The sequence below is a fragment of the Melanotaenia boesemani genome, chromosome 12 (assembly GCF_017639745.1).
Source record: "Melanotaenia boesemani isolate fMelBoe1 chromosome 12, fMelBoe1.pri, whole genome shotgun sequence".
NCBI classification, from domain to species: domain Eukaryota; kingdom Metazoa; phylum Chordata; class Actinopteri; order Atheriniformes; family Melanotaeniidae; genus Melanotaenia; species Melanotaenia boesemani.
This window is the reverse complement of record NC_055693.1, coordinates 32,272,748-32,300,565: the sequence shown is the minus strand read 5'-3', so window position 1 is coordinate 32,300,565 and position 27,818 is coordinate 32,272,748. Positions and strand designations below refer to the sequence as shown.

Sequence of the window (27,818 nt, the reverse complement as noted above, 5' to 3'; positions counted from 1 at the left end):
ATGAGGCTCCCTATCATGGTCTAAATGAGCTGAGGCGAGACATTATGATAGAAAGATGAAAGTGGTGGAGAGAAATCATTCAAAAATATGTTTATTTTTCCAGTGTCTAGATATAATGTATGCTTCCTCTTCAGAAATTAAGCTAAACTAGAACGAAAGTGTTTCATATCGAGTGTGTGCTCTTATCAAACTGTCCATCCACAGAAATAAATATTTTCTCCTTTGTGTAAAAATTTATACAAAGCAGATTAGCAAGGTCATTATGATCAATATTACATCACATCATGAAAAATCATGATGCAGAGACAAAATGAAAAATTCCACTGACAATATATATATATATATATATATATATATATATATATATATATATATATATATATATATATATATATATATAAATCTGTTAACATATACACTAGAAATAAAATAAGAACTGCAGTAACTGTAGGCAACAACTCTGTGACTTCTCCCAAGTTAACTCTGTGATGCAATAAAGTGTCAATTTGTTCTCTCAGTATCTAACATGCCTCTAAGTTCTCATAGATGCTGTTTGCTCTGGGCCATTTTCATTATTTTCATTTACCATCATGCTGCTCCAATTCAATGCACCAGACAACAATCTGAAACTCACTCAGCTCACTGAAAACACTTTTCTCTGTTCTCTTCTCTGTTAGGTGGCTAACCAGGTGGTCCAGGCCCTCCTCTTACAGAAGGTTTGTCTTTGTCTCTGCAGTCAGTTGTTCTAAATCAGAGATATGAAAAGTGTCATAAAGACTTGTAGTCAAGATTACAAAACATTAATGGGAAATATTTTGCATGAGGTCATTGAACAAAACCCCCCAAAAGTTGGTAAGTTAAATCTGTATTTTGTTCAGACTGTTGTCTGCATTGACTGATTTCAATAAACTTATAAAAATAAGTTTCTCTTTCAAAAATAAGAAAAAATTTGATGGCGACAGCCGAACATAAAAAGGCAAATAGATAAATAAATAAATAAATAATAATAATGGAAAATATTCTAAAAGAGTTTATAATCAGGAGATTAATTGGTAACAGGTAAGGGTGTCATTATTGGGTATAAAAGTCTCACACTAAAATCATAGTTTTTCCTTTAAGCAAGGATCATTAATGGTTCACAACTTTGTGCCAAAGTCAGTCAGAGAATCACGACTGGTTAAAAAAAAAGATCTATTTTAAAGAACTTTTTTTTCCAGCCTCCAGAGTGACAGATTCTTCCCCAATAAATTGTGTTCTCACTTCCCAGATGGGTAAAAGTATTATTAAAAGGAAGTGATGTAGCACAATGATAAAAACACCTCTACAGCAACTTTTTTTTGGCTGTGTTGCAGGCATCAAATCCAGAGCTAAGCTAACTATATCATGTCTATGTCTCATCCGTGTTAAATTTATATCTGCTACATGTGAAACATCCCATCATGCACAGCTCTAAGTCGGTTTTTCATCTGTTTATAGGACTTAAAAGAGGAATGTGTGAAGCTGCGGACACGTGTGTTTGACTTGGAGCAACAAAACCGAATACTGAACGTGCTTTTCCAACAACGTGTCAAAACGTCCACGGTTCCCGTGTCCCAGGTGAGCGTTTCTCGATGACGTAGATACTAACACACACCGACAGCCCAAGTCTGCTTCAAGGCTGTCTGAATTTTACATGAGCAGTGCTGCACTTCTAAGGGTTAGTAACCTTCAAAAGGACGACATAGATGAAGAAATTTTCCCAGAATGTGTTGCTTTAAACTTTAGGGATGTACAGATTCAAGGCTGGATTAGAATCCCTTTCCTATCTTAACTACAGAAGTTATTGTTACATATGCACTTGCACTTTATCTCATCAAACAGACATTACTATCCCTTGCCCTCTTTCTTCTTTAATGGTAATCATGTCAGAATCTAACCTCGTGGAGAGAAAGAGCTCTCATCTGACTGTAGCTTGAAATGCTAGACAGCGCTGTACATGCTTCACTAATTGGAATGCTCTGAACCATGGGGCGATAATTGGATAAAACCTCAGCCTTTTGTGGTATTGTTAACCATCATGACAACTGATTCTTTAGGTGGTGTACTCCGTGGCTAACTGCATTGTAGAGCTTAAAAACTACATTTATTACTGTTTTACACTGAAAAATTCTCACTGTAGCGTAACTATTAATCATCAGGCAAATAACTCAAAACTAGCAAGGGAGAACAGAGAGCTAGACATGAATATTTTTAAGTTCTTTAAAGAAAGAAGGAGACCAAAGAAGCCTAAAATGAGAATGACTTTGCAACATAATCTCTTTACAGTGGAAAAATGTTAAATTCCATTAGGTTGCATGTTGTCAACATTTTAAAAGGAGATAAAACCAGTTTGTATTTTTTTAGTTAGAAACTTAAAAACTTGATTAAAGCGAACACTGATTTGTTTTAAAGATTGTATTACGGAGTTATGGCCTCCTTTCCATAACCGTCTGTGTATGTGTTGTAATCCAAGTTTCTTAGTTCTGTGTTGTTACAGCAGGTCTGGCTGTGCATGTGTGTGAGTCGCTGCTGTGCAGTCTGGAGTAGTTTTCTAGCTATAAAAATATCCTTCAAAAAGGGGATATGGCTCCACATAAGAGTTCATGTTTCTCTGGTTTTTACAGGACAAAAACACTCTGACACAGGCTGCCTGGTTTAGTCTTAGATTTGTTAATGTTTTTTTTTTTTTTTTTTGCTGGACAGATTCTACAGCTTTCATTCTATGATCAATCTGTTGGATCATTGATTTCTGTCTGTTGATCGTTCCAGCCACTCGCTCTCACATGACCATGGCTGTGACATAGCATTTTAACCTGCCAGTTTTTGTTTTTATAGTGTCTTAAAACTGGAACTTAGGTTTTGGGGCAGTCATTCACTTTGACAGCAAAATCCATGGGAAGGATTTTTGTATGCCTGATATGTAAATAATTAACACTGATGCAATTTGAGGCAAGGAGCCTCTTCAGGACATCAAACATCAGATAAATTAATATTCTTGGTTGTTTTTGTCACGAGGGAAAAACTTTATTCATTTATACTCTTACAAAATGTTTTTTTTTTTTTTTTTTTTTAAAGCTGCTCATCTCTTACCTTTCAAGGGCAGAGAGCAGTAGATAGAATGTGAGCTTCAGCCATGTCATGTTAGATTAAATAAGGACAGTTTTTATATCTAGAGCAGCTCAGTGGGAACTGGTAAAATTACTTTTCAGAGGGGAGTTTGTGTGCAAAACACATACTTACAATGTAAATGTCTTCAACGTCATGTCACTGATAATTCTGACTATCACTAAGGTGCACATTCTGGCAAATAGGAAACTAGTTCCAGCGTTAATGCTTAAAGAAGCTGTACATAGAGTTAGCATCTTATGTACTGAAAAATCACGTATGCGTTGAAAAGAGTCAAACCAGAGCAGCTTAGATAAACGGCAGCAATGCCTTTATAATAGCCACAGATCTGACCAGGTGGATGGAAATTAAAGGTGGTTATACAAATAGTCAGATGCTGTGTCTCTCATGGCATGCAGAGCTTAGCGGCAAAGAAACATAAAGGTTGATCTTTCCTGCAGCCCAGCTGTGTGTCTCAGGATGCATCCACACCAGCACTTCTGATTCAAATCCTAGTCTGTTTGCTGAGAAAGTCCGCTTCATTTTGGGAATAATGAATGCTCAAACAGACTCTGATTTGGATCAAAGAAGCGGACTCAGTTCGCCTGCAAGTGCTGATCTTGGTCCACTTCAAGTGGGCTGTATACAGGACGCAGACTACAAAGCAAAGTGCATTGTGGTTTCGGTGCTTGTAATCGTGGGTAAACACATCCAAACATACCTGCCTGAGGGATGATAGCTCTGGCTGGGAGAAAGTGCGGGAGAAATAGGATCTGATGCAGCTCAATGTTTTGCTCTGATTCTGGAGAAAACAGAAGTTGTCCTGAATTAACCAATAGATGAGCCAGTTTACTTCTTCATTGTGTGTCTCGTCTTGTCTCCTTCAGTAATTCTTGATGCCGCTGCTTCTGACAGGGAGTGAAATAAGTTATTTGATTTGTTTGAGTAGTGCAGCGTGAACACGAATTTGGTCCATAAGAATGTTGCACCTCCCAACTGACCCTAGTCCTCAATCTTACCTGGTCTAGCAGACTATCTGGGTGTGAATGCACTCTCACTGATCCCGGGAAACTCGTCTATATGAAAGCATCCATCCATCCATCCATCCATCCATCCATCCACATCCATCCATCCATCCATCCATCCATCCACATCCATCCATCCATCATCAGGTCACATCGGTAGCAGCTTAATCGGAAAAGTCCAAATGTCCATTTCCCACTTCCTCCAGCTCATCCAGAGAAATCCCGAAGCGTTTTCAGGCCAGATGACATAGTCTCTCCAGCATGTCCTGGGTCTTTCCCGGGGCAACCCCCCCCTACCGCCCCAAACTGTACAGAAAGCACTGAGAAGTCATTTGACTGTCAGAACTGTGATACACAGTTTTCTCAGTCCATAGAAACAGTAAAGTAATAGATTTCTCATAAATGATGTAACAGAAAGAAACTCAGGATGTTGCTGTAACTTCTTCTGTGGTTTTATCTCTCATCCAGTTTAGTTCGAATTTAAAAGAAATGTCAAGTTTTGGGTTTCTTCCGATGGTCTTTTTAGATTGTCAGGGATGGTAGCATGAACGCCTCCTCACATAAACTCACTCCATCAAGGGAGCAGTTTGCCATCAAAAACTGTTGATAATTGCGATAGATATTGAATTAACTGTGTGATCGCTGTGCTGTGGTGCTCCTTTTTTCTGCACTGGATGGTCTAGCAATTCCCAGATGAGATCATTAAGTATGCTGCGAGCTCAGCAGAGCCGGACATGCTGTCTCTTATCTTTAACCTTTTCTGTAAAGGTCTGACTGAACTCCCGGCTAAGAGAGAAGAACTTTTGAGACCAACTGAATTACTGCAGAGATGCTAAGCTGATTCTGCTTTCAAAAAGCTTTGTACCTGCAGATGTTCTCTGACAACATCTGATTTAAAAAAAAACCTTATTGTTCAATTCACTGTTAATTTGAACATTTTCCTGTGTTTTAGACCTTAAGGCATTTTCCTTTGCAGAGAGAAGACTTAAACAGTTTTTTTAAACAAGTATGAATTATTGTTATTTGTAGAGTTTAAGTTTTAAAGGACTAGGGTTAGGGTTAGGGTTAGATACTGATATCACAACACTGCTGGTAGAATGAGGGAAAATTTGATGTGCTGATCCTTTGAGCCAGGAGGCTACTTCAGTAGTATACAACAATACTTTAAACCCTGAATATTAACTGTTGTTGTATTTGTCTCCCGGAAACTCATTAACAAAAGATGCTTTGTGTGTAAATAATTTATTTCTAAGTTTAGGGAATTGTTGTTGTTATCCTGAAAAATGCATCCTGTGTGATTTCCTGCTGTGGCTCACCTGTTGGATTACTACATTTCTAAAATAGTTTATGGACATGAATAATGACGAATAAAGTGAATGGAGGGAAATTAAAATGAAAATCTGCTGCTTAAAATTTTCAAATTAATAGAGGAATATAGTTTGTTGGCTTTTGTAAGTATAAATCAGTCTTTAATTTAAAAGGAAATGACCGATCATGTAAACAAATCTGCAATGTGATGTTAGCGTTATTATTCTTTTTTGTTTGTTTGTTTTTTACATTTCTATCTGTATTATATGCAGGTAAACACCTCTGAGGATACTGATGGCTAAATTATCAGATGTTACTATTGTGTTGATGCATTTATATCTTTCAGATAAATTCAAATATATTCAGTAAATGATTTTCTCTGACTCTTTCACCACAAATGCAGTTTTACACATCAGAACATAGTAAATCAATTGCTTGGTTGGGTCTTAAAATCAGGTCAATCTTCTTAAAAAAACAAACAAACAAACAAACAAAAAAAAACAAAAAACAAAACAAAAAGCAAGATGAAATGGAGACACTGTGTTAACTAAGTGCTACCCTACTGTTTCTATAAGAATTAAGAAGCAAAGAAGCAGCCAGGTGGTGTTGATCTAATGCACTGGATTAGTTCGTCATCATCGTCAAAATATTTGCCAATCTCCCAGGAGTTCAGCCTAATATCAGACTCTCTAGGCCTCAGTTAACATGTAAAATGGCATAGTTGATCACAGTACAATAAAAAATTAGGGCTGTATAAGTATGGTTTGTTGGCCACTTTTCTGTAAAAACAGTTAATTTTTAACAAACCACAAATCTTTTTGAAACACAAAACCAAGACTCGTCCATAACATGGGAGTTCCATGATGGCAAAATCCAAACACAACATATCGACACAAACACTGATACCAACTGTGAAACGCAGGGAAATGATGATCTGGGCTTGTTCTGCAGTCCATAAGTGGACCTCTAATTCTTCTCTATACCAAAGTATAGAATCAAATGTGGGGACATCTCTCTGACAGCTAAACCTTGATCAAAACTGTTTCATACAAAGAGACAACAGCCCCAAACAAAGTGGCTTATCTACAACAGAATGTCTGAAAAGAATCAAGGTGTTGCAAAAAACAGACCTTAACTTGACTGAAATGCTGTGGGACCTCAAGAGAACTATGCAAAAACAAAACAGTAAATGGCCTGTATTTATATAGCACTTTTACCCAAAGAGCTTTACAATATACGTCACATTCACCCATTCACACAACCATTCACACACACATTCACACACACACATTCACACACACATTCACACACTGATGGCGGAAGCTGCCATGCAAGGCGCTCAACCCTTCAGGAGCAATTTGGGGTTTCTTGCTCTGGGACACCTTGACATGAGCTCAATAGGCCAAGGATCGAACCCGGCAACCCTCAGGCTACAAGATGTCCACTCTACCCACTGAGCCACGCCCCCCCCCCCCCCCCCCCCCCCCAAAAAAAAAAAAAAAAAAAAAAAAAAAAAAAAAACCAAATGGCCACAACTTCAGCAACATGGCTAAAAGTAGGTCAGCATTCTTCCACAATGATGCAAGGAGCTGATAACATCTTATAGAAAATGATTACTTGAAGTAATTGCTGCTAAAGGTGCTTCTACAAGCTTTTGACATGAGGGTTGCACTTCAATTCAAACACTGCTTCTGCGTTTTTGAAGCAAAGATATGAAAAATCCAAAAAAGTCTCCATGTGCAACATTCTCTTGTCTTCAATGGCAGGAGTAATGAAATGTGATCAGAAAGTAGTGTGTGCGAAGTGTAATGGTTGTTATACTGAGAGACTTAACAGTTAGTGTTTGCCAGATAACACAGAGAGGATTATATATGAATTATTGAGAAGGAACATTTGTTTTTGACCGCAAGATATGCTTGTTAGGTTTCTTAATCACTATGACAACACACCTGTTTCCGGTAAGGTTGACTGGCTCTGAGTGAAATTACAGTGGAGTTGTTTGCCACACAGAGAAGAGATAACAAGAGAAAGAGAAAGAACAGCTCCTCTTTTATTAAAAAGTGCTTACTCTCTAAGCCTTCTACTGAGGCAGGGTGGAAGAAAGTTAGAGCCATGTGAGCACAAAATTTGCCTATAACCACTGGACCGGACCAGAGAAACATCGGAAGCAAAAGGTGGGGTAGAGGAGAAAAGGGAAGGGACAAGATAGCGTGAAACAAAAGGTTGAAAACAACCACAACAACTGCAATCAAACCTAAACACAAAAACTAAACAACCGGCTGCTTCACCTGTAAAGAAACAGTAAACATCCTATGGGCTTGTAAGAGAACACAGCAGACAACCATCAGATATCATCCACCATGAACGAATATAACAGCAGGTATGTGTGTGTGGGTGCGTGCATTTATTCTCAACAGAATAAAGGAAACAAGAAGAATTGAAAATGTTTATAATTTCATGAAAAACATTTATGTCTGGAGTTGGAAAAGTCAGCAGTAATAAGAACACCTGGAATAATACAGCATGTTAAGCTAATTAGCTTATTAGGTAACAGATCAGATTTGGGTATAAAAAGGTCACCTTAGAGAGGTAGAGTCTCTCAGAAGTTAAGCTGAGCTGACATTCAGTAATCTGATTACAAAAAACAGAACAAAGTTGAGGAGAAATTTCCCAACTCATTTCTTTTAATTGGCATTGTTTGTAGTCCTGAAATACCTAAAAGGTATTTGCATCGTTAAGCTTAGCAATACAAGAGAAATGTTAAACAAGTCATTTCTGCATAAAGCTGAGTACATGGTTCCCTCGTCTGCATGAGTCAACCAGCTGGGACGCTGCAGATGCAAACACTAGCGTCCCAGAGATTTTCCTACAGTTTCTACTCAGAAAAAGTTTCATGCCAACCTTTTCCGCTTTGTCTTCTTTCTCAGTTTGTGTGCTTATAAATAACTGGGCTGGACGCAGCTGGCCGCAGAAAGACCCTGCACCAACATGGATCCTCCCATGTTGGTGCAGATGATGAAACTGACATCTCACAGACCTTGTTTATTGTGCATTTTTTAAGTCCTCTGCATTTTGAGGTGACTTTTCGTTTAGGTTAAAGCTGTGTCACTGAAGATTGTAACAGACCTTCACAAGAACTCATTTTTAAATGACTTTCCTGGAAGCAAACAGAACATGCAATACAAATTTTATTAAATTGTCCACAAACATTAAAGACTTTTGAGGGTTTGATGGTACTAATCTGTCTTCCTTTACTGACAGATGAAGCAGCATTAATAAGATGGTGAAATGCCCCATCATGACACATGCAGGCCACAGGGATCAGTATGATGTATTAAAGGGTTCTGATGATGCATTTTCATCTTTTCCTCCAGGATTACACTTGTTGATGGTATTAGTTGGTTAGACTTCACAGAGCAGTATTGTCTCCCTTTGCCTTTGTGTCTCTGAAGGCCCTGGCTGTTAAAAGTCATCATCTGTCAGAATATCATTACAGTTCAGCAGCCAAATGAGACTTGGAGACCTGACATTGTGATGGTGCTTAATCAGTAAAGCAAGTCATTCTGCAGAAAAGCATTCGATGAGAGCTTCCCTGAGGACTCTCCAAAGGGATTAATAAAGTATTTCTATTCTATAAAAAAGGGACAATTTAAGAAAATAATACTCAATGACCCATTAACTTTTGTCTTCCAGGGGATTTATGAAACAGGTATAATGTACAACTCAAACTTTCCTTTACAAAAGGTTTTCTGCTTGAAATCTCTGCCAGTATTAAGTTGTATGAGAAATTGGGGAACCAATTAATTAACCAAATATCTACCTGTACTGGCACTTATAGCAAACCTCACACAACATGGTTCGAATTATGGGGGAGCTATTTGGTGCCCCTTAATAGCAGAGAAGCTCCCCTAAAGACATTCATCTGTTACTGTAAGGGGGAGCCCTCAAATAGTCCACTTTCAGGTTACATTTAATTTTTTCATCCTGGCAGGTCCCTCTTAATGTTGTGGACGCTGGCTTAGAGAAGGGTAATCTGTGTTAACAGGGCCAATCATACTAAGTCCCATACTAAGTTCTCTATATCTGACAGCTTCTTGGCATTCGCAGTGAGTTGGTTCTCTGTGCTGACTTGCATTTCCCAAATTTCCCCGAGGGCTCTCAGAAGGGATTAATAAAGTATTTCTCCAAGTAAAATGGCCGACGTACCTGTCGTCTGAGTCTAGTAACTCGTTCATCACCCTCCATTATGTTTCTAGAAAAAGACATCTTCCTGTCATGGCAAATGACTAAATCCGGCTCAAAGGACCATTACTTGTTCTGATGTTTATGAATTCAACCGCCACGGGCATCTAGTAAAGGGTGCAAGAGGAGTTCAGAGCCATTTCCATATTCTTTATTTAACTCTAGTTGTAGCTGAGTGTGGTCTACAACAAAGAAAAGAATGAATACAATCAACGTGTCCAAAATAAGAAGTACTAAATAGTCACCGTTATATTCATGTAGTCCAGCAGAGGGCACTACGTGACCATCACTTAGCCTTGCTTTAACGTTCTGTACATATTTCTTCTTGGATTTCGCTTAAAGTATAGCTTAGTACATGAAATAACATAAATTCACTGAGCTATAGGCACGTTTCTTACAATAAATGTTTGGAGAACTTACTTCGGTTCATTTACTCACTCAGAACAAACCGACTGAGGAAGACAAACATTTTACACTTCAGCATGCTCTGGCCATATTGCACGTAGACCTACTAAAGGGTGGATTGTCATTACCTACCCAAGATACATATGGGCCAATCATATAGACTAATACTCACTTGACTGTTATAGGTCAAGGTCCTGTCCTTGGTTGGAAAAGGACAAAATCGGGACAAAAACAGCCCAATAATTTTCATGTGTGTACCTAGCTTGAGCAGGATAAAGTGGTTTTTGGTAGATTCAGTTCACTGCTGTAACAAAACACCTACAAGCCCAAAATATGCATCTCTTGCCTAGATAATTCCAAATTCTGATTTTTTTTTCATGGTATTAGTAATAACTTTGTTGTTTATGTATTGTTTTTCATCAGATTATATCAGATGCATACAGCAGCAGGTTTTTGGCAGTAAGTGTATTTTTGACCGCACCACACTTTACTATATGCACAAGCACGTGACTTGTGAAGGCTCACCCAAAAGCCCAATCCCAAAATGTTAATCAAGCTCTTACACCTAGCATGTTCTTGCTTGCCTCTTTCTGACACCAGCATGACCAGCAGCACAACAAGGCCCCAGCCAACAGCGGAATAAAAAGTGACATGATAAAAGCAAAAGGACAGGAAACCATAAGATAAGCTAGGAGTATTGCTGACAAGAGCCTGTGTTGATGAGACGAGGTGAGATTAGTGAAGGTGTAAAGTATTTTAAACTCTATAGTGAAAAGAAAGTGAGGATCAGCTGACTGAGCGTAACCTTAGTCTGGACTTCCCTGTTGGGGATGCATGGATGACTTTTTGATGAGATTGTGAAATATAAAGTGAACTTTAAAGTCCATAAATACATTATCCTTGTGTATGAATAGTCTGTTGATCAAACACTGGTGCAGCAGCAATAAGTCTGTAAGAGAAAGGTACCACGTAAGGTACCATGTAAAACATTCAGTGGTTTACACTGAATTCTTATGTTCCCAAGAGCAAAGATGAAAGAATGCAGGTGGTGGTATTGTTTGCATTAATTTTACAGTCTGTGTTGTCAAAACCGGGGAGACATTTAAATGCTCCAGATTTTCACTGCTGTTAAAAGGTCTAAATAAATTCATGTGTTGTAATGGATGACCTGGAGTTAATTATCAAGAACTTCAGTGTTGTAGTTTATTTTAACTCAGACCCATGTACGCTGCTCTGCTGCAGAATGAAAAGCTGCTGCAGCACCAGGTGCGTCTTAATCATCTGAACCACAGCCTCCACTTTCTGCACTATTTAATCCTCTTTGAGTAACATTTACTCAGAAATAAAGTATCTAGATTGCTTAAGAAACCACTCAACCCTCTTGTTTTCTCTTTCAAATAAAACTACGTGTGATTATTTTCTTCAAGGTTAACTGGGCAGAATTAATAGTCAAGACCCAAACACAAGAGAAGAGTAAAAGCAAGATGGAGAAATGGCTTACTGACAAAACAAAGAGGCCAAAGGAAAAATTTCCCAACTTATTGGTTCTCTTTTTTAATTAACCTGGAAAGAAGTGATGACACAGACCGGAGGAGGAGTTTCTTGTTTAAATGGAAAGCGTTTGCCTGTGGAAAGTGTCATGCCTGCTCCCTCCTCTCGGGTGCGCTCCGCATCTCCGGAGTACTGATCATTGGTTTCAACATTACAATACCCAGAAACCCTCTGCTTCAGACATCTTGGACACACCTGCTTCCTATTTACAATCATCATCAGCCTGCACCTGGTCGCCTGCCTTCATAAGCTCCCTGCACAGACTGCTACCTTGTGTGGTATTCGTACTCATGCTCGTAACTCAGAACAGTTATTATTGTATTTGAGAGGCTTTATTAAAAGTTCCTTTGTTCTTACCTGCACTTGTGTCCGGCTCCTCTCTGGATTCGCCTGACATAATACCACACCCATCATGGACACAGCAGGTTCTTCCCCTGACGAGGGACCCTTCTCTGCGACGGCAACAACTCCAGATCCCTCCACGATCCTCACCCAACTTACTGCGGTCGCCACGGCCCTGGAACAACGGGTGGCTAGACAGGAGACTATGATGGCTGATCTACTGCGACACCTGCAGATACAACCACATCCTCAGCCGCCTCCACCACAAACACCTGTGACTCCATCTCAGCCCTCCGTGGGGGTTGCTACAGCACCTGCCAGTCGGTCCGTCTCCTCTCTGGTAAGGCTCCCAGAGGTTTATTACGGGGACTCATCGGGTTGTACCGGGTTTCTTCTCCAGTGCGATCTCTTTTTCTCCTACCACCCGGAGGTTCAGGACGGCGAGAGGATCGCCACCGTTATATCTCTCCTGGGAGGACGAGCACGTGAATGGGCTACGGCAGTCTGGAGTCAAGGAGGTGACAATCTCACTATTTACACACGTTTTGTAACACTCTGTGCAGGGGGAATCCACCACTAGGGACACCGATCCACCACCAAGGGGCTCAGCACCTGATAAAGGAAAGAAAACAGGATTATAAACACTCTAGATAAGACAAACAAACACCAACTTGATAAAAGAAAATAAAGACAATGAAGTCTATTCTAAAACGGGCACGCGCACGCGTGCACACCAGCTCGGCTAATAGCAGTCAATATGAAAGGCTCCTTCTTGCTAAACAGCTGACGGCGTCAGCGCACACAGAGCAGCTGTCAGTCCTGAAAAAAAAGCAAAACTTAGACAACACGTCCTCCTGATGAAGATCCTCTTCAGTGACCGTGCCGGAGCAGAGAGCAGCCACACCAGCACAGCAAAGCAAAACAAAGCAAAACAAAGCAGAACAAAGCTAAGCAAAGCTAAGCAAAGCTAAGCAAAGCAGCAGCGGTCCCAGCAGACGTGATCCAGCGCTGCACGGTCACTCCACAGCTCGAATCAGATGATCTCGTATCATGGAGCTTTCACCGACCCACTTTATCCTCCACAGCTTGGCGTCAGGCGGCGGGTTATCACGCCGCTGTGTATAACCTACAATTCCGGGGCTGCGCGTGAGGCGAAGGAATCCCCGACTAGTTATGCAGCGTGCAACATCAGCCTAACGGATCCGGGAGCTCGATGAAGAGTGCACCCTGCAGCAATACCCGGTGAGTCTCTGCAACAATAACCAGAGTGAGCAGCACTGGAGGGACAAACAACCAATTTGCAGCAGCGGCTGCTAGCCTACCTGTACCATCCAAGAGGGGGAAATTACAGATGCCAGGAACTGACGTAAACCCAGCCACCAGGAAGCGAGAGGCAGCCTGCACTCCCTGCTTGCCTTTTATATCATCGACTTGCTCAGTAATTGGCCGACCAACACATACGGCAATCAATGAAACACATATACACCCGTGTGTCCTGCTACACATGTACTGTGGGGAGGGAAGTCACCTCCTGCCTGGCTGTCCCCATGTTTCTAGGGACAAAGGGGATAAAAGAGGTCGGCGTTCCGCGGACCCCAGGGTGAGTGTGCCACCTCTCGCTTACAGCTCAGATCAGTTTGTTGTTCCAGTAAGAGTACGTGCTGGTAATTTGAGCTTCTCTGTCCCAGCCCTAGTTGACTCGGGGGCCGCCGGCAACCTCGCCTCTCCTGAGTTGGCTCTGCAACTCTTTCTCTTCACCCTCTTCCCACTCCCATCGCTGTCCGTGCCATCGACGGAAGACCCATCAGTGGGGGCTCGGTTACTCACTTTATTGGCCTCATTGAGCCAACAATGGGGGCTCATCGGTAGCAGCTCACCCTCTTTGTTCTTCCACAATCTCGCCACCTCCTGGTTCTGGGGTTACCATGGCTGGTATCAAATGAGCCCGCCATCCATTGGAAGGACAGAGAGGTGAGAGTGCCCGCATCACCTGGCAGTCCAGTCCCAGTGCTGCAGTTTGCATCAGCATCAGTTGAGAGCCCTTCCACGGCAGTAGATTCTTCTATTCTGAGGGCCTATCAGGACCTGGCAGCTGTGTTCAGCAAGACCAGAGCCACGCAATTGCCACCGCATCGCTCATGGGATTGTGCCATCGACCTCCTGCCCGGCACCTCTCCCCCTCGGAGTCAGATCTACCCTCTCATCCAGACTGAACAGCGGGCCATGGAGACTTATGTAGAGGAGGCTCTTAAACAGAAGTTCATCCACCCGTCCTCCTCACCTGCTGCCACGGGATTCTTCTTCATCAATAAAAAAGATGGTGGACTCCAGGGACTGAATGACATCACAGTGAAATACCGCTATCCCCTTCCTCCAGTGCCTAGTGCTTTGGATCAGCTCCGGGGTGCTACAGTCTTCACAAAGTTGGACCTGCGCAGCGCCTATAACCTTGTGCGCATCAGAGAGGGGGATGAATGGAAGACCGCCTTCAGCACCCACGCAGGCCACTTTGAGTACTGCGTCATGCCATATGGGCTGGCTAATGCTCCCTCAGTGTTTCAGAGCATGATCAATGACATCTTACGGGACATGCTGGGTAAATTTGTTATGGAGTACATTGACAACATTCTCGTCTACACCCAGACCAGCTCCCAGCATGTCCGTCATGTTCGACAGGTACTTGAGCGGCTGCCAGTCTCTGAGGGATTCACGGTGATCCTGGTAGTAGAAGATCGATTCTCAAAGTTTTGTAAATTCCTCCCTTTCGCTAAACTCCCCACTGCTCTCCAGGTCGCTGAAGCCTTGTTTAGCCAGGTCTTTCGGAACTTTGGTCTGCCGGAGGACATCGTGTCGGACCAGGGGCCGCAGTTTGTCTCCCGGGTGTAGAGTTCCTCCTTCCGCCGTCAGGGGCCGTGCCTCGCCGAATTAATAGTCAAGACCTAAACACAAGAGAAGAGTAAAAGCAAGATGGAGAAATGGCTTACTGACAAAACAAAGAGGCCAAAGGAAAAATTTCCCAACTTATTGGTTCTCTTTTTTAATTAACCTGGAGAGAAGTGATGACACAGACCGGAGGAGGAGTTTCTTGTTTAAATGGAAAGCGTTTGCCTGTGGAAAGTGTCATGCCTGCTCCCTCCTCTCGGGTGCGCTCCGCATCTCCGGAGTACTGATCACTGGTCTCAACACTACAATACCCAGAAACCCTCTGCTTCAGACATCTTGGACACACCTGCTTCCTATTTACAATCATCATCAGCCTGCACCTGGTCGCCTGCCTTCATAAGCTCCCTGCACAGACTGCTACAGTAGTAGCGGTTTAAAAGTTCCCATCCAAGCTGAAAGCCAGCCGAATACCTGCCGGCTTCCAGCCCAGTTCCATTCCAGTTCCAGCCAGCTGCCTTCCAACTTCCAGCCGCCAGAGAGGCCCCCTCCTTCTCCTGGGAGTGTCGATGTTTTAATCAAACTCCACCCATTCCTTGTAATATAGGGTAGACCCAGAAGATGGCGCTTCTCTCACAGACTTCTCATCGCCCGTAGTCTGTCAGATTTTATCTGAATTTACACTGACCGGCAGAGGCGCCACTCAAAGCACCTCTGATGGCCAGTCACAATTCATAAAAATGCATAAAACTTAATACATAATCATCGTTTGACGTGGAATGTGAAATTGTAACATGCTTGTGCGCTGCCAATTGTTTTATTCAGAAATGAATGCTAGTAGGTTAATAAAACCTTTCAAATACTGGATCACAGCCCCTAGCTCTATTCTCAATAGGATGTATTTATCATACTGATTAATCTTTTAATATTAGCATTATTAACATAGACAAATCAGATTTGGATCAAGCAACACAGAATCTGTTTGAGGTAGCTAGGAAGGGTTATTTTATTCTCATATTATTTATTTCACCTCCATAAGAAGACAGGGCGACAGATAAAAGCCCCACGCAGGATCGGAGATAATTTCTTCCACTTCAATGTGTCTAATCGCGGGGGGACATCCAACACTCGCTGTGCTGCGACTTCCTGCTCGCCGGGAATCCCGATTACGTCACCCCTCCAGGTGGGCTATTCCCCGACACGCTCTGATTACCATTCCAAAAGGTACTGTATGCAGCCCCCAACTTGAACATGCGCCTTCTTCAACATTCGCACTTGCTCCAGAAAATTACCATCTCTTAGGCTCCTCCACCACCACTTTGACTGTGGATTGATACGTAAATGAGCCGCAATGAGGCAGCTGAACAAGTGACCCAGTTTTGTGATTGTTGCACATTGGGTAAGAGTGGTCAAACGAGTCCAGTTTGTGTTGTCATGCTACCAGAAATTCAGTAGGCTAGTCGGTCCTAATGCAGTGAATTTCCATGTTAATGTTGCCAAATTCAATAGCATAGCAAGAGATGAAAAAAGAAACAACGATATTTCTTCAACATGTTAACCAAAATATTTACCTCTTAAAGCATAAACCAAGTATTTACAACAAGCAGTGTGCTTTTTAACGTTAACGTGTGCCATAGCCTACTGCACCGCTGTTCCTCCTTCCAAGTCTTCTTTTTTATTATATTGTTGTTTTATCATCTGAATATACTACAACAACACAGAGAAAATATATGAAAGTTTATTTTACGCTGGTATTTGCGCAGCAGAGTTTTCTGCCGCCGGATTTGTAGTCCAGGAACGGAGAACACAGCTGCTGCCAGGAAAGGTGGATTACATTTTGTTAAAGCACAGCAATCTCCGAGTAGCCTATTATAAATCTCAGTGGCAAAATAAAACACACTGGTCTGGTTTAGTCTTCACTCTGAAATGGTTCAGTCAGAGGAATATAAAGCTGTTTTAAAAATGTTGAGCAAGCTTAAAATAAACATTCATAGGCTATCTATGTGTTTTAGATTAACACAATGATAAAACAACAATAGGCTATAATAATGGAAAAGAAGCGGTGCAGCATGGCAATGATGCGTTAATGGCTCGGGTCGCGGGTTAAACATCAGTCTGGTTCGGATTTAAATGGAATAAATACATTGGTGACGAGTCGGGTTCGGGAGTCATTCTAACGGGTTAGAGCAGGTATGCGTAGCAAAACGGAACCGTGCAGGACTCTGCTCTAAGCAGTTCGGACTTGGTTGACCTGGAACCATTTGACAATAAAATCTGGAGCCATCCTGCAACGCGCTCGCTTAGGCGTCCAGTTAAACCGTGTTTATTCAACCAGTCCCTACTTCATTGCATTCATTCTTTCCTCATAGCCTACGTGCACATTTTTTTCAAGATTGTTTATGTCAGTTTTGTTTTGGAAAATGAAAAAGGAGTCTTTGCGCAGAACTTATAACATTATTCTAATCTTGCCACTTGCCTATTTTATTATTGCGTATTTTTGTAATAACATGTAAATTCACTGCATAGGAACCAACTAGTCTACTGAATTTTGTGTGACAACACTAACAGAACTGTTTTGACAATGCAACAATTACAAAACTGCGGCTCATTTACTTATCAATCCATAGTCAAAGTGGTGGTGGAGGAGCCTTGGAGATGGTAATTTTATGGAGCAAGTGCGAATGTTGAGGAATTTAGCCTTTGTTCAAGTTGTGGGCTGCATATATGCAGCCCACAACTTGGTATACCTTTCAGAATGATAATAAACAGAACAAGACACACCAAACCAGGAGCTAAGACCACGAAGTTCAGCATCATGCTTATCTATCTTTGGCGTTTTTACACCAACATTTTTATACACTGGATAATGATAATAATTATCGATTAAAGTCACGGATAAAACTGCTGTTGTTAAAACACACCCATCTCTTACAAAATCTAAAATGTAAAACAAAAAAAACAACAAACAAAAAATCTGAATCACTGTAGAAATATCTTTATTCATTGCTGATCATCTGGCCATTGAAGCGTTTTTATTTGGAATTGGGAACAAATATTTTCCACCCTGTTATATTCTGTTCCACTCTGTTATGTTCCATTCCACCCTGTTAGTAAGGTGTTTTTTAATTTTTTTTTTTTTTTACTAAAAACATTGAGGACTGTGAACCTTGTTGCACCATATTAGGAAGTGAGGAACATTAAATTGATTTTGCTTTTCTGTTCCCAGGTCAAAAGGAATGTAATTATCTCTCATTTGAAATACTTGATTATGCTTTCCTTCTTGCCTTTGTGGAAACAGAAACGTGATAATCTCTCACTTGAAAGCAAGCTGGGCGTACAATAGTGTGATGACGATGAAAACTCACATGACCAATGCTCAATAAAGGGTACATGAAAATGTGAGAAATGGTCAAAAGCACATATACCGTTTGTGGTGAGTGAAACTATACAGCACAGTCCACAAGGCTCTTTTCAAGCACACTCCTCCCCCCAAGGAGTATGCTTGAACAGCTAACGGCAGGTAATGGCTGTGTTTACAAATGTAAAGGTGCTAATTGTTGGCCATTGAATTGTTAATTTCAAACCGGGCAGCCTTTTGGTTGTACTCTGGGCATGGTAGAGGGATAAGAAATCTCTGGGTTTTCCAGTGTTAAACACTGGAAGCGTCGCCAGCGGTCTTTTGATGACCGCCAGTCACGCTACCATGCTTATAGTGTATTAAAAACTAAACGGCTGAACCTGGTATTTTAGGACTTTTATTAGATAGTTGTTGTCTATAGTTTTACCTGCTTACTTGTTTGGAAAAGTAAACACATCAATATTTACGAGCAGTTTAGCACGTCTAAACTTCCACAGAGCCGCTCAGGGAGACTCTTTCTCAGCCAAACTGTCGTATATCACGGCTATGGAGTTGTAATAAATGGCCGCCCTACTCTGCTTCTGATTGGCTGTAAGATCACAAACCCTGTGTGATGATAGGCTGCTGGTTCCTGTCATTCCTACCAGCCTTTGCGCATGTGCCTGCTTCAGACAGCGGGCAGGCAGCTGTCCCACCGCTGAGACACAGTTGTATGACGTTTTATCACGTTTTATCACTAGATCGCTATGAATAAAATCCAGGGACACTTCATTTCACAGTATAAACCATTTATTTACTTATCTACTTAGGATAATAGCACTTTGAGGCCTAATTCAGAATATAGGTTGGGCTGGGTCCGGACTTTTGTGATCCCTGCTTTACACATTATCAGTATTATGTTATTTTTACCTGCCGATATTACGTTATGATTTTGTCAATATTCAGTTATGCAGCAGCTGTATCAACCCCCACTGTGAATAACTTACGTTGCAGTCAAATGACCGCTGGCAGCGCTCCTCGGGATGTTTAGAAAGCTCGCTGCTAGTGACATTCACCACTTAGCCGACTTGAGGAGGTTGTGCTTTGCCTCATAACACCATTAGCTACACATGTCGGCTTTTTTGATACATTTATTTGACGCCATTTTCAAATCAAATCATTTTTTAAATGTTGGCAAAAATGCAACAAATGAGCGACACAGCTCATTATAAACTGTTTAGAGAGCAGCAAGATCAAATCACTGCTCCTCCCCGTGGACAAAAGAGGGATTGCAGCTGTTTTTTTACTGCTTAGGGGCAGAGCCTCGCTGACGACGTCATTGCGGGGGATTACATTACCCCCACAGACCTGTGAAGGATCGGCCAAGGATCAGTCAAGGACCAGTCAAGGACCATTCAAGAACCAGTCAAGGACCCATCATGGAAACAGGGGAACTTTTAAACCGCTACTACTGTACCTTGTGTGGTATTCTTACTCATGCTCGTAACTCAGAACAGTTATTATTGTATTTGAGAGGCTTTATTAAAAGTTCCTTTGTTCTTACCTGCGCTTGTGTCCGGCTCCTCTCTGGATTCACATGACAGAAAGAAGCTTTATCAAAACAGAAGAGGCATGGATCTTTCAGGGCAAATTGATCATAAAAATAATAAAAAGTTAACAATAAAGCCATAATTTTCCTTTCAGGTTGTAGTCTGCAAAGTGAAACAGTCTCCATTGGAGGTATATTAACATATAAAGACAGAACTTGCTGTCAAAAGCAGCTGAAAAGAATCATAAAATCAGCAAAAGTTGTTTGAGGCCACACATCAACATTATTTATCAGGTTGGAACATCTAGATCAGGGGTGTCAAACTCCGGTCCTCGAGGGCCGGTATCCTGCAGGTTTTCATTGTTTCCCTCATTTAACACACCTGAATAAAATCAAATGGATCCAACAGCTTCTTGTCAACTTCTTCACAATAACCCATTAATTTCAGTCGGATCTGAGCGAGTCATCCGGCTGATGCCCCGAATCATCGCCTAGTTTAAATGGAGTAAAAATTCCGCCCCCCTGGCTCGCTCGGGCAATAAATGGTGTGGACCCACTACCTATAACAGGCAATGACTCTTTATTTACACATAAGATTTAACAATATTTATAATAGAGCATACCTTAGTTAATGAACATTATTGACCATTATCGTTTTACTCACTTCTCAAGCTTATTCCAAAAATATCTTTCTTTTCATCCATTACGTGTAGTAAGTTCTGGAAAAAAGCCCATAATGTCACACACAGTTTTTGTGTTGTGTTGTTGGTAATTGTGTGGTGTTGTAGTTTTGTATTTGCATTGTGGCTTTTGTGACACTTCAGGGCCACAGTATCAATAACTTTCTGCAGCATTCTTAGTGCTGGACGAGCTGCCAGAGACTCCACTGAGAACTCACGTTCTGTTTCCTTGGTTCAGTTAAGTAACTTTGAATGATGGTTGCTGTGGCTCATCAAAATATATGCTTTCTGCTTAATCTCTTCATCCACTTCATTTTAAATAAAAATTAAAGAATAAATGTTTATTTGACCGCTGAGGGAAACTGTAATAATGTTTTTTGTTTTTAAATAATTAATGATTAATTTGTGGTTCATGTCTTGTTCCAGAGGGTGATGGCTGCTGGCAGGAATGACATCCTGTACCTTTCTTTCTTTTAGCTAGACCCCCTGCCCCACCCCGTACTGAAATCATGCTGGATTTTATGCTTTTAAAAGTGAGATTCTCACCATGAATAATTTATTCTGGTTGAGTCCATATAATGATAATAATAATAATAATAATAATAATAATAATAATACATTTAATTTCAAAGCGCCTTTCAAAACACCCATGGACAATGTACAAACGAACATTAAAATAGGATGGAGGACAACATAAAGATGGTGTGGGACTAGATGGCATAGGACTGTCTGAACAAATGTGTTTTGAGTTGTGATTTGAAGAGAGGAAGAGAGTCTATGGTACAGATATCAGGGGGAACAGAGTTCGAGAGATGGGGCGCAGAGCAGCTGAATGCTCGGCTCCCCATAGTGACGAGGCGGGCAGGGGGGACAAGAAGCTGGAGAGAGGAGGAGGAGTGAAGTGAACGGACCGGAGTGGCAATGTGCAGGAGATCAGATATATATGGTGGGGCCAGATTGTGGAGTGCTTTGAATGTAATGAGGAGAATTATGAAGTTAATTCTTTGTTTTATGGGGAGCCAGTGAAGTTGTTGTAAGATGGGGATGATGTGGTGAGTAGTAGGGGTCCATGTAATGATGCGTGCTGCAGAGTTTTGGAGGAGCTGCAGTTTCTGGAGGGATTTATTGGGGAGACCAAAGTGAAGAGAGTTGCAATAGTCAATGCGGGAGGTAACAAGATGTGGACGAGGATGGCAGTGGTGTGGGGGTGAGCGAGGGACGGAGAAGAGAAATGTTTCTCAAGTGAAAATATGCAGACCGGGTTATGAAGCCAAAGTTAAATTAACAACAGAAAGTCTTACTTTTTTAAAAAAAAATATGGACAATGTGTGGACATTAATCTCAATGGTTCTTAATTTTAAAAGCCTCAGGGACCCCTGTGCTCTTTCAGTGACCCCCTTGGGGGGTCCCAGACCCCAGGTTGGGAACCATTGGTGTAGAGGATGTGAAGAATTCTCCATCATGTTCAGCAGCTTGTGCAGAGATCTCTGGACAATCAGCTTCAATGTCTCCAGATCAGAACCAGCCTTTAGATTAAGATTCAGAAAACTTTATTTAGCCCATACGGGCAATTCATTCGCAGCTTACCACAGACACCAGTCAGCATTCAAAGTGCAATGTGTCAGAGGTAATCAGTACACAGTACCCATGAGGTTGTTGGAAGACACGACAAATAATAAATAATCAAGAATAAATACCAATAGACACTTGTTCGCTCAGCTAACATACAACAATGAAAAATTACTGCTGTCAGATTTAAGAAATGTGACAGCTGAGGAAATGAAAGATGTAGAATACATTGGTTCTCCTTTTAGTAGCAAGGTAGCGCCAGCCTGACGGCATCAAAGCAAACTCATTGGACAACATATGGTGAGGGTCACTGAAGATGCTCTCTGCTTTCTAATTAACACGAAGCTCCCAGAGGGAAGACAAGTCTCTGTGTCTGACTCCAATAATCAGACAAACAATCTTAATCAGTTTGTTCAGCTTTTTAAGTCTCTGGTTCTGGTTCTGCTGCCCCAACAGATGCTGCAAAGCTGATTACACTTTCCACAACAGACCTATAGAAGATATGCAACATCTTGGTGCAGACATTGAAGAAGATCAGCTTTCTCAAGAAGTAGAGTCTGCTCTGTCATTTCTTGTAGCTTCTGTGCTGCATTTCCAGTTTAGTCTGTTGTCCAGCTGAACTTTGAGGTACTTGTATTCCTCCACCACCTCCACCTCTTCACCTCCAATTTTTGTAAGACAGTATCAGAACATAACATAGACACAAATACATGAAAAGAAAAATAAGACAGACAAAACACAACAACACTTGCATCAACTAACACAGGACAGAACCCAAAAAGATCCAGAAATCTAGAAATCTGACAGAACAGACAGAGTTTTATTGGAAGTCTGACCCCTGAAAAGCAGTTGAGAAATCAAAGAACATCATTCTCAAAGTGCTGCCTGAAACAGGTAAACAAGCCCATTATGATATAGCAACTGTAATGGGTCCTAAAAGGTTTTAACTTGCTTATTGAGGTGAACCAAAAACAGTCTCTCAAGGGCTTTCATGATGCCAGATGTCAGGACAACTGGTCCATAGTCATTTGGTTCAGATAGTTGGGATTTTTTAGGTACTGGAACAAGGCAGGATGTTTTCAACTCGTTTCTGACTCAGGCTGGTGTTGAAAAGGTACTGAAGAACCTGACATAGTTGTTCTGAGAAGGTTTTCAGAACCCTGGGGGCAAGGGTGCTGCCAGAGATTTTGGGCCCCATGAAAAGAAACTGAAGTGGGCCCCCCCTCTAAAAATTTTGATACTGTAATACATAAATTAGCTATTTTAATGATATTTTGACCATTATACCTATATTTGTAAAAAGAAAAACATGACAGTGAGGCAACTTGGTAGAGGAAGCACTAAAAATACAATGAAGATTATTTAGATTCAATCATTTGCTGTAAGCCGGATACTTTATATTAAAAAAAAAACATCTCTCTTTTTTTAAATACTTAAAGAATTAATTATCTCAAGATCAATTACTTAAAATACAAAACTTATATACAAAATAACCTCTTTCACGAAAATGAAATGAAAAATCTTAGCTCAAACATCAAAAACAAAATGGCCGCTCATTTTTTATGATTTATTGTATTGTGAGCATTATCATTGAGCATTATCACTGAACAAGAGACAACAAATAATTAATAAATAAAAACAAATAAATAAAATCAGAAACAGATGGTAAAATAAATTAGATAGGTTCAGAAACAAAAAATACCAGGACCTCACATGGTTTATTATATTATATGAACTAAATGTAATACGCTCACAAGCAAACCACTGTAGAGATTTACAGCCAAACAACAGCTGGGAGCGTCTTTAAGATTAAATAATCACATTTTAAAAGGTAGAACTTTGTGTAATAAGATATCAAGGAGTGGTAAAGGTACATTATTGAAGCTCTTGCAGTCTCATTCACCATCACTGTCCTTGCTCAGCTTTTTCACCAAGAGCCCAACGTGGAGCTTTCTCCCTGGAAAATTACTTATCAAGTCCGTGAAGTCCAGCTTCCTATTCGATCCAGCTGTTCTGTTATATAGTATCTCCAGTCATGTAATGTCATGTGTAATAGCATCAAAATCATTATTTCTGGTGGCCTCCCACTATTTTGATTTTCTTAAAGGTGCTTTCAGTGATTTCACCAACAATGTCAAGAGGAACTGATTTGACTACCAATACTCCACATTATTCTCTCCCTCATGTAGCAACACATGAAGTCAGATTTATCTCCTGTAGACTCACAGGTGAAGCATTAGATTAGTGGGGAAAAAAGATATATGATGCTATATGGTTGTTGCTAGTTAATCTTCTGATATTTAGAAAATTTAAATATTTCTCAGATTGGATTGAAAGCAGTCACCCAGTCTGATGGACTAGAAATGTCTCTGTTCCTAAAGCAGGAGGATGAGTCCTAAACTACTGACCTGACCTACATTACAGTGATAGCTGAGGATTTTCTCAACCATTCAAATAGTTCTAAAATAAACACAAACTATTATTTATTTATTATTATTATTATTTTTTTTATTATATCATGTTTTTTCTCCACAATATTCAGTTAATCCAACACTCGGCTCAGGGGCCACCTGGATGTGTTCAGGTGGGGAGGGGAGGGGGGTTTGGCAGCATCTGCTTCAGAAATGTTTCCAAAACAAAAAAACTTAGTAATACCAATGCATTGTAACTAAAATGTTTGCATGATTATCTGTCTATCTATCTATCTATCTATCTATCTATCTATCTATCTATCTATCTATCTATCTATCTATCTATCTAACTTTATTTATAAAGCTCTTTTCATACCAAAGGCAATACAAAGTGCTTTATAAGATAAAAAATTAAGCAGAATTCAGTTTTTTATCTCTGGACAAGATTTTTAGATTCTCTATGATGAAAACTCCTCAAAGATCCATAACTGGAGATGAATGAACAATGTGTGAACCTTTTCCTACGCACAGACTGGTACATGATGGGGAAATGTGTGTGTCTCACACATCATTCAGGATTTAATTCACACATTGTCACCGCAGTTCAAGCTTATTACAGTTATGCAAAACAATAAAATAAAATAATAAAGTAAAACTAACAGAATTTAAGTTTCACTGATCTTGGTCCCACGTGGTTTGGTTTTTGTTTCTTCCTCTTAAATTTAATTGTCTCATCTAATTGTAGGTGCCATAAATAATTGCAGCCATGCATAACAGTCATGTGCATGCCTTGAATTATTAGACTTTACCAAAGCGACTTAAAGAGGAGATTCAGTATTGAAAGATAATACAGATTTTTCTGACACTTTATGAGCCGTCTGAGAAACTGGGTCTGGATAAAGACCACCAAATAAAACAATCTTTCACTTTATTGAACTGTATCTCAGTTTTGTTTGTTTTTTTTTATAATTTATTATAATTTATAATTAAAAAAAATACACCTCTTCTTTGTTTTGCTTTTATTGTCATACCATTTAGTTATGGTGAAAACAATGTTTTACAAATTGCTGATTAGGGGGAGGATACATGGGAGTAGAAATGAGGCTTCTGCACATAGAATTTCAGAGTTTCAAGTATGGGCTGCTTTTTAGATACCAGCTGCTTCAGACAGCATCTTTTTTCTCCATTTCTTCACAGACTGACAAACTTTTTAAATGCTTTAACTAAACTTTAGTTACAATCAAAAAGACAAAATCATCATTCATTAAAAAAAAGTCAGACCAGGCTTCAGAAAGGTTAAAAACATTTAAATATATTGAAAATTAAAAAGTATCTCTTTTTCTTAAAGTCTGTCCTTGACTTTAAGCAAAGTGCCAGTTATAATGGGCGTTTTGTTAAACTGCATCTCTTTTTTTTTAAAAATCTCAGATAGCCCTCAAAATGCTGACTGTAATTAGTTCCCAGATTAGTCTGCTGCAGCATGCTCATGTAATAAAGGCTGGCACGAATAATCAAATAATAGGTGAATATCAATGAAAGAGCCAAATCGGTGTGGTCCCCAACTCCCCGATGCAATTATTTTCTATTCACATTAATTATTGCCAACAGACGACTCTAATGACTTTGAGAGAGGGCTGGCTATGACAGCTTTGCAAATGGTCAATGTTTTTTTTTTTAATGGGGTCACAACAGTTGAAACCTTTGGGTCTTTCTGATTAGAAAATACACTGATGCAAATTGTGAATAATGCCAGAAGGTGCAAGTAAGAAACTCAGCTTTCCCCTGTTTGCAGAGCTTTAAAAATAATAGGATCTTTGAATCAAACAACAGTCCTGCTAAGATATTTTTTCACTTCATGAACACATTTAGATTTATTGAATGGTTTTTAAACAGAAGTATTAAACAATGCCCACTGTGTGGGTAGTCACTTTTTAAAAGTATGATGGCTGTGGGGATAAAGGGTCTCCTGAACCTCTCAGCCTGCAGAGAAGAGCCTCTTACTGTAGCTGCTCCTCTGTCCAGTCAGGATGTTGTAGGCGGGATGCTTATCATTGTCTAACACAGTCTGTATGAGGTCTCTCCTCATAGTTCTAGGGGGGGTCTAGCTCCATGCCCAATACAGAACTGGCCTTTTTTGTTTGTTTGTTTTTTACCAGTTTCTCCAGACGCCTACAGTTTTTGTTGGTAGTGTATTAAAATTGGGAAAAGATGTTTTACAGCAGGACTGCATTTTATCTCACCAGAAAATTTGTTGCATTCATATAAAATAGACTTCTCTAATGGTTAAAATCTGTTCTGCTGTAACTGTTGTACAGCTTCACATTCCTTCCAGACTAACTGAAGGCTGATACTGAACTCAGTGTCTTTATGTCTGATGTAAGAGTTAATGGATGAGGGGAATCATCTGGAAGAGATGAAATGACGAGGGAAAGTAGGGATCATTCAGAGCCCAACAACCTCAATTATAGAGGTTCTTACCTTTTGTCTACTGCTGCAGCTGTTATATGCGAATGAGTAAATAAAGATGGTGGAAGAAGATCTTCCTGTTCAGGCCTCATCTGACGAAGTCAAGGCAGCTAATGTAACAGCACTTAAGGCCAAATGAAATTTCCCATTTGGGACAATAAAGTGTAACCAATCGTGTTGCATTGTGCCACGCCATGCTTGAGTTGATACTTCAGCTTCTGCAGAAGTCTTTTTTAACCTTAGTATCTAGACTTCTGCCTGAGTAATGAATGGGAAACCTTTTGATACCTCTGCACAGAGAGAACATGCAAACTCCACATAGGAAGAGCCCCTTCCTAGCCAAGGCTCAAACCAGTCACCTTGCTGTGGGGTCACTGGTGTTAACCATCATGTAGCCCATCCATCTTCCTAATGTTGAACCAAAATCTTTCCATCTGCTAACCTGGTAAACCAGAAGAACAAACAAAAGAAACCTCCCAAGGAAAAATAACATACAAAAAATCCTGTTGGTGTCACAAAATGATTCACCAACCTTCCCCAACTGCACAGATTCTCTGAACTTTTTTCTTTTTTTCGTGGTATCATTAATGTTATTAACGATGCATAAAGAAAAACACTTTTTTTCTGAAAGGTATTTGTTGCAAATGTTTTATGTGAGCTTTAACACCTTAATTTTTTTTTCCTAAAACAGTTTTTTTTTTTTTTTTTTGGTGGATAAAAGACTTGTTGTGGACCAAATATTTTACTGGTTTACTTTTACTGGACCCTTGCTGATGAAACAGGACTGTTTTTGTTGCAGTATCATCTTCTACTGGAGTACAGTATGGCTTCAAAGATAAACTGCATTAGCAACTGGTCTGAAATAAGTGTTTACTGAGTCTACAGTTATGATTGTAGCCTGGAATAATAAACATCATTCACATCTCAACA

The 27,818-nt window shown here is 40.3% G+C and overlaps 1 protein-coding gene across 3 annotated transcripts in view; it reads left to right on the top strand.

Moving 5' to 3' along the window:
- LOC121650088 (nck-associated protein 5-like) overlaps window positions 1-27,818 on the top strand; it is a 97,785-nt gene that overhangs the window by 45,127 nt on the left and 24,840 nt on the right. For all 3 annotated transcript variants that reach the window (XM_042001376.1, XM_042001377.1, XM_042001378.1), the window contains exons 6-7: window positions 678-716; window positions 1,477-1,596. In XM_042001376.1, coding sequence (XP_041857310.1) covers window positions 678-716; window positions 1,477-1,596 — 159 coding nt within the window. The remainder of the gene's footprint in view (window positions 1-677; window positions 717-1,476; window positions 1,597-27,818) is intronic.